This window comes from Juglans regia, chromosome 6 (assembly GCF_001411555.2).
Source record: "Juglans regia cultivar Chandler chromosome 6, Walnut 2.0, whole genome shotgun sequence".
NCBI lineage: Eukaryota > Viridiplantae > Streptophyta > Magnoliopsida > Fagales > Juglandaceae > Juglans > Juglans regia.
Genome location: NC_049906.1, coordinates 9,720,063 through 9,728,292, shown reverse-complemented (window position 1 = coordinate 9,728,292; position 8,230 = coordinate 9,720,063). Strand labels below are relative to the sequence as shown.

At 30.8% G+C, this 8,230-nt stretch overlaps 1 protein-coding gene across 1 annotated transcript; it reads left to right on the top strand.

Annotated features, from left to right (window-relative positions):
• The first annotated feature begins 3,547 nt into the window (after nucleotides 1-3,547).
• Nucleotides 3,548-6,214, top strand: LOC108987609 (patatin-like protein 2). The gene is made up of 7 exons (XM_018960543.2): nucleotides 3,548-3,803; nucleotides 4,113-4,294; nucleotides 4,388-4,577; nucleotides 4,773-4,934; nucleotides 5,028-5,330; nucleotides 5,472-5,644; nucleotides 5,738-6,214. The coding sequence occupies exons 1-7, from the start codon at nucleotides 3,672-3,674 to the stop codon at nucleotides 5,820-5,822; spliced, it is 1,227 nt and encodes a 408-aa protein (XP_018816088.1). The 5' UTR covers nucleotides 3,548-3,671; the 3' UTR covers nucleotides 5,823-6,214.
• Nucleotides 6,215-8,230: the final 2,016 nt, after the last annotated feature.

Below are 8,230 nucleotides of genomic sequence, written 5' to 3'. Positions count from 1 at the left end.
GTTAAAAAAAAATTATCGGTAGCTTTTTTCTATAAAAATATCATTTTCTTAAATTTTAAAGTACTAATTTTTCATTGTCGGTGTTATGGAAATTCTTAAATTTTAAGATACTAATTTTTCATTGTCAGTGTTACTGTTTCCATAGTCAAAAATGCTAGGAGTCCGTCTTGGGCTCCCATTTTCGATTTATTTTTTTAACTTTTTTCAGTTGTTTTTTTTACTTAATGATTAAGAAAATATTATTTAATAATATTGTGAATTTTTTTATTTTTTAAAAAATATTTAAAAGTGTTAAAAAATAATGTGAAAATAAAAACAAAAAATCTTTAAAAACAATTTTTCACATTATTTTGTTAACACTTTCAAATATTTTAAAAAATAAAAAATTTCACAATATTATTAAATAATATTTTCTTAATTACTTAATAAAAAAACTAAAAAAATCAAACAAAAAAAAGTAGAATCCAAAACGGACTCTCTAGCATTGCTCAAGATGCTCTTCCATAGTTATGTGTTCTAGTTGTTGCTAGTTCATAATTAGGGTCAGGATCTCGGGTAGCCGTACGTGGGATTGACATCTAAGTGTGTATATATATATATATATTTAAAAAAATTTATGAACTTAACTCATCTTATAAAATCAGTTTTACAAAAATGAATTGTCCATTCTTTATAAACATATTCAAGATTTTGTCTACAGATAATGTGTGATTATTTCTCAACATCTCCTCTCACGTGCAGACCAGTACTTTTTCCGGTTCTTATCACGGGATAACTAGTATGGGTTTCTATTCATCTTGTAACAAATTCTGATACCATAAAAAAATTTATAAGCCTGATTCATTTCATAAAATCAATTCTAAAGAAGATTCGGTTGCAGCTATCATTTTAGAATGTCCAACAATATCAGCTACAAGTTTCGAATATCAACCTGGTCTTACAAAATATACAGACACACGATACACATAAAATCTCAATATCGGAAAAAGAGATTTATTATTAAAAATTAATTTTTTTTTATGTAAATTTTATGTTTATTTTTTTTAAATAATTATATTACATGCATTGTAACTATTATTTATTTTTATATTTTCCCTTCGGTTATAATTACATGCAAGAATAACGTCTACCAGCAAGCTGCATGAATGCAGTTTCTACCAGGAAAGTTGTCGATTGATGGAACTTTTGCAGGAAAAACTTGACCCAAAAATACGACGTCCTACGTTAATTCTTTCATAGTTTATAAATTATGAATCATGATAATGTTTTGGGCGGTCAAGACTTTTTGCTTTTCACCACGTGAAAGCTGTTTCAACCTTTCCACAATCCGAAGTGTGATTAAAGTAAATGAGTCATGCTAGGCTACCAGCAATGACGTCAGCTAGGCCTGTCGCTTATATAAATTTATATTTATATTTTATTTGTATTTTTTATATTTTTTAATATATTTAAATAATTTTTAAAAAAATATATCAATACATTAAAAATTAATTTTTTAATTATTAATTAAAAAAATTAAATACATGAGCAGTCAAAGTGATGAGATAAACTCGGGCAGCATATTGGTATTTTTCTTGATATTAAAATTAAAATTTAAATAAAATATTGAGATTATTAGGTCTTAATTATTTTTACAATAAATCATGAAATGAAATGAATTAAAATTAAAATTAAAAGTTGAATAAGATATTATTAAAATATATTTTTTAATATTATTTTTATATTAAAAATTGAAAAAATTAAATTATTTATTTTATTTTATATAAAAATTTAAAAAATTTATAATAATAGAATGAGATAAATTAAATTATAAAAACAAACTAGTCCTAATAAATAGTAATATCCCAGAACTTCGAGGTCTTGTGAAGTGTGAACTGTAGGTAGCAGTAAAAATATGATCGGTCAATACTAGATTGGAAACTTGAGTTCTACGTACGTACTTAATTATACAGGTGCTCCTTCCAAGAAAAACGTGTCATGCTGCAGCCTCGTAATGCTCCTTCGAAGAAAAACGTTATCTAAACCGACAACATAAGCTTCCTCTCATGCTGCAGTTCATCTGACATCTGTCTTTATTCTTCCAATGTGTTGATTCTTTTTACGGTACTTGAATTGTTAATTAAGAATGTCTAACCATCTTGGTTTTGCGAAACGTTACAGATCTATCTATTAATTGTATCCATAGTTTAACGTTATTTAGAGACATGCAAAAGGCCGGCATACGACCAACAGAAATGAGGGTGATTAAGGAGCTGTTTGCATGGTAAGATGAGAGATAAAATAATTTTAAATAAAAATTTAAAGTTAAATATAATATTGTTAGAATATTATTTTTTAATTTTATTATTATTTTAAAATTTAAAAATATTAAATTATTTATTATATTTTATGTAAAAATTTTAAAAAATTATAATAATAATATGAGATGAATTGAGAGAATTTCTCAACCAAACACTCCTTTCTGTTAAGGTACATGCCCTGTGCTTGCAGCAGATTGAAATCTCTCATACTGTTGAAATATATGCAGGGTATGTATGGTTGAGTGGCACAAATCGGTTGAACTCTCAACTCACAAATACAAAGTACTAGTACTTCTTATGCGCAGAGAATTGTTTTTTAATAAAGTAATGTTATATATAGTCATGAAATGTATAAATATCGTACAGTCACTTAAAAATAAGTGAAATCTACTATTAAAAAATTAATTTTTTTCATATAAATCTCATATTTATTTATTTTTTTTAAAGTAATTATACGGCACTTGCACACTAATGACTGCATCAATCATTTCTCTTTTTTATAAGAATAGTGCTAAATTCAAGAAAACATATTATAAAAATAAATTTATAAATTGATGCGAATTGATGTGATATATCAGATCTATTTTACAAATAAAAAAATGTTACGGTACAAATTACAATCTTATTTAAAAAGATTGAGTTAATAATTGATGATCTCCTAGTACTGTTCTTGCATCCCATATTGTAAGTGCAAAGCAGAAAAAAGTTCAGGATAATGCTAAACTAATTAATGATGATTTATAGCCACTAATTAATAGGGATTAACTAGTTGATGGTAGCCAATCCATCTGCAGCATATATACATGGGTTAGGCCGAGTGCCTATAACTGGAGTACCCATGTTGGCCTGCCTTTCTATATAGTATATATGGGCCGGCTAGCTCATGCTTTACCTACAATTCTTCTGCTGAAGTCTCACCTAAAATTCTACGCGGCTTACGCTGGAAATATCGATTGGGACCATTTTTTGGGGTAAATGATGATCAAGAGATACGTTCTGCTTGATTCATGAACTTTTGATCAATTACTGCTTAATTATGACCACCTCGAGTAAGTCCAAACTTGACCAATAAATATCCCAGGACTGGAAGGAGAGCAATAAGCTGGGTCAAATTTGAAACACATTCCTCGAATGACTTTCTTTTACGAGCTGTGGAATTATTAATCCAATATTGACACGGACGTTCGATCTTGAAAATTCAGAAGAATGAGGCCGCCCTATAAATATCCTTCTTTGTATCAAAGAAAAAGATCAAGATCACAGCTTTACTTTTAAGTACTGAGCCTTTTCAAAGATTAGTTCGCACCTTCTTTCCAAGTCTAAAAGACTCTCTCTCTCTCTCTCTCTGTGTTCACTCACTTTGATATCTCCATGGGCTCACCAACTGTACCCCTACAGCCTCCAACTTATGGAGATGTAATCACCATTCTCAGCATTGATGGCGGTGGAATAAGAGGGCTTATCCCAGGAACTATCCTTAGCTTCTTAGAATCTGAATTTCAGGTTAGATAATATATATATATATATATATATATATATATATATATGTTAATCTTTTGTTTCATGCTAAGAAAACCCATCATCCAACGCTTCCCTCATTGAAGTTTTGTTGAGTTTTCACGTATATTAATGCACTCTAAATCAAGCAGAATATTGCTGCAAATTTCTTTAAAATGAAACTTAACATGATTTATCTTTGAAGAGTCATGATCAAGGTCATGCACTGCTGCTACACGAATCACTCATGCTATATATATATATTGGCTCAGCATGTAAACACAAGATTTTTAATGCATGGTACTATATATACAGAGGCTGGATGGTGAAGATGCAAGAATAGCAGATTATTTTGATGTGATTGCTGGAACAAGCACAGGCGGCCTTGTTACTGCCATGTTAACTGCTCCAGATGAAAAGAACCGACCTGTGTTTGCCGCCAAGGATATCAAGGAGTTCTACCTAAACCACTGCCCTAAAATCTTCCCACAAAACAGGTACGAGCTGGAGGAAGAGCTTTCCTGTTTGATTATTATCCTTGTGCCACTCATTTTAGTTTGTAACGAGATCATATGTTTTTCAATTTGCAGCTGTCCAATACTTCCTGTTATTACAAAGATTATCAGAGCCCTTGCCGGACCAAGGTATGATGGGAAGTATCTACACAGCCTTGTAAGAGAAAAACTCGGAAACACAAGAATTCAACAGACTTTGACTAATGTTGTCATCCCAACATTTGATCTCAAGAGACTACAGCCAACCATCTTTTCCAGCTACGAGGTTGATTATTATAATTATCTTCTCTTTAAATAGCTTTCGCAATTTTATACTTTAATTCTTCTTTCCCTAATGATCTAAATATTGTTTATTATCAACCTTGGAATATCTTAATTTTTGAAGTGATTGCAAATGATGGAGCGGAATAGTATACTAAGATTCCCGTTGATCTTTCTCCCTTGTTTTTTGATGCACCAGGTAAATAAAAACCCAAGCTTAAATGCACTACTCTCAGATGTATGCATTTCAACCTCAGCTGCACCAACTTATCTTCCAGCTTATTACTTTGAAACCAAAGACCAAGAAGGGAAAGTGAGAGAATTTCACCTTACAGATGGCGGAGTTGCAGCCAATAATCCGGTATATCTCTTTCAAGTCCGATACTGTACCTGATAATAACATTAATAAAAATAACAACAAAGACGATGATGATTGGTGGTAATTTATTTCCAGGCCTTGCTTGCCATTGGAGAAGTGACAAAGGAGATCCAAAGAGGAAATCCTGACTTCTTTCCTATAAAACCAATGGATTATGGACGGTTTCTGGTGATATCATTAGGAACTGGCTCACCCAAAGAAGAAGAGAAATACAAGGCGCATGATGCAGCTAAGTGGGGCATACTGGGTTGGTTAACCAGCGGTGGTTCCACCCCCTTAATTGATGTATTTACTCAAGCAAGTGCAGATATGGTCGACGTCCATCTCTCTCAGGTTTTCAGAGCCCTTCATTCTGAGAAAAGCTATCTGCGAATTCAGGTATATATGTTTATTCGAAAATGATCGAAAAACAGACAGATTACATGTTCATTCGTACCCGTATCTAAATTTCCGCGTCGAGTTTTTGCTCACTATATCAGTTGACAAAGATACATGCATGTTTGAATCTAAATAATACAGGACGACACATTAAGTGGGGTAGTATCTTCAGTGGACGTAGCCACATCGAAGAACTTGGATGATCTCGTGAAAGTTGGAGAAGAATTACTCAGAAAATCAGTTGCTAGGGTGAATCTGGACACAGGAATCTATGAACCTTCAAACAGTGAAACTAATGAACAAGCTCTCAGAAGGTATATATATATGTCGAACTATTAATAAGTAATAAGTTCTAAGATTTCTAAGCAAATTAAGCATATGTTGATATTGTTCTTGCTTGCTCGCAGGTTTGCAAAACTTCTTTCCCAAGAGAGGCACCGCCGCCATTCTAGATCTCCAGTTGGAAAAGCTGCAAGTCATTTGCAATTATAGGATCCTCCTGTTTTCTCCTGCATCATGCTCGCGCGTGTCGACGTTTAAGATCATGATCATCAACCGTTTCAGAGTACCCAACGTGCTTACCAAACCAGTACAAGTGGAGCATTTCTTTTTGTTCGCATTAATACCCCAACACGTATGCTATCTAACAACAGCTAGCTTTGGAGACTTTTGGAACAGCTTTTCAGATTTGGAACATCTTCATTTACTGTCGTTTTACCAATGTCTCGCTCCAATAATTGTTCCTCTGGGGGCTTTTTTTTCTCTTTAAGTTATTGGTTTTTCTTTTGGTTATTTTCTCTTTAATTATCGAATTGCTTGTTTCAACTCTCTTTATCATTAATAAAAGAAAGAAATGGATGGTCATTCCTACCATTTTTTGTACCTTTTCTTATGAGCTATTTTTAGTTCACTACAAAATTAGGTTTTTTTCAACATTCAAAATCGTCGCAAATATTCTTATTAATCGCTGCATTTCTGTTAATAATATAATACAAATAATTAAATATATTTCTTCCTAGCTATCAGGTTAGTCTTTTAGGATATCAGAGCAAGAGTCTTGAGTTCGAACTCTAACTCTTCACTCTATTACATTTAATTAAATATTTCAAGTATTGAATTCACTCAATATTGAGGAAGAGTGTTAATAATATAATACAAATAATTAAATCTACATCTTCCTATCAACTTAAACTTTTGTTACGTATAGTAATTTCATAATCTTGTATATTGGTAGATCATATTGGAATAAAATAAAGTAACTGGATATAATATATATATTAGAGTAACTTCAATAAGGAGCTAGCACCTTCCCATAGAAAAGTGTTCATGGATCTGACGCTGATTTCATGTATAAAGACTCAAGAAAGTAAGGCTGGTTTAAGCTAGTACCTATAATGTAAAAGGACTAATTAGAACTCCTTAAAATCTTTACAAATGGCATGAGTTTTTTCTTTCCAAATAATGTGGGATTTTATCCCCGACCACCTTTATATACTCAGACGTTCAATCTAGAATATTATAGAGCTGCCTCCCTCAATATCATAACTAAAATACAAATTAAATTAGTTTCCCCATCATGTAATTGCTTGGAGCAACTAGCAATTAAATAAATACCATTGATGTTAATGGAGCTCATACTAAGATAAATTAATTAAGCATAAAGAGACAGTTCCTGTTTGGATTTGTGCTTGGAATTAAGCTTAAAAAATGTTTTTAACAGTCTAGAAATTATTCTTTTAAAAGAAAATTAATATGGCAACTAACTTTGTTTGAAACTTAAACCTATCTTAACTCATCTCAACTCATCATTACAACTTTTTCAAATCCTAACATAAAATATAATAAACAATTCAATTTTTTCAAATCCTAAAATAATAATAATATTAAAAAATAATATTCTAACAATATTTTATCATCTAAACTGATCAGTTCAACATTCAAATACAGTCTAAAAGTCTTTTTAGATGCATGTTTGCCAAACACTAAATAACTTTTAATTAATTGTTGAGTTTTATAATAAAAACTCTACAATTAAAAGTATAACTAAAAAAAAAAAAAAAAACTCTATTTTTTACGGCAATCCCAAATACGTACAATAATCAATCATAGAATTGAATTTTCTATGCCATCACAAGTTTTAGAAAGCTCAGAAAATCAACTGAGATTGTGTTAGCTAGCATGCTGCATGTCAGCATGCAATTTCCAGATAATTAGCTAGGAAGATCGAACGTACGACTACTGTTTTTTTTTTTTTCCCTTTAATTTTTTGAAGTCATATAATTTGTACGTACATACATGCAGGATGATCATGTCCACATAATATAAAGAAAGTGTTCATGAAGTGTGGACCATGAAAACAACGATTCATTATTTTTCTCAAAAATTAGAAACAAAAAACAAAACAAAAAATTACATCATGAGCCAACGACAGTACTACTTCATTTATTCGACCATACTTGTCCAAGTTGGTAGATGAATCCAATTTTTCTTCAAATACATACGACAATTAATAAATGGAAATGGACCCACCAATTAAAAAAAATTAAATATTTGAGCAGGTTATGGAAGAAGACAATTAGGAAAAACCATTTTAACCACACAAACTGTATAAAAACCATACGTCTTACTAAGTATATATATATTTGAAATGGATGGAGTGTTTTTCAAGGCAAATCGAAAGGAACATATATGCAAATTGTTAGCACAAAATCCAAGAGCAAATATTCAAGCGATTTGAATGTGATTGAATATTATATGTGAGATATTTGACCTTTTCTTCTTGAATATATATATATATATATATAAATATATATATTTATATATATAAATATATATATTTATATATATATGGATACTGCATGCTACTCAACTCCATAATCAGTTTGTCCTCTTAAATCTAC

Bases quoted from the DNA above. Each gene is read 5' to 3' on its own strand.
- LOC108987609 (XM_018960543.2), top strand. From the start codon at position 3,672: ATGGGCTCACCAACTGTACCCCTACAGCCTCCAACTTATGGAGATGTA. The intron at 4,935-5,027 runs GTATATCTCTTT...ATTTATTTCCAG, and splicing joins GAGTTGCAGCCAATAATCCG to GCCTTGCTTGCCATTGGAGA. The intron at 5,645-5,737 runs GTATATATATAT...GCTTGCTCGCAG, and splicing joins AATGAACAAGCTCTCAGAAG to GTTTGCAAAACTTCTTTCCC.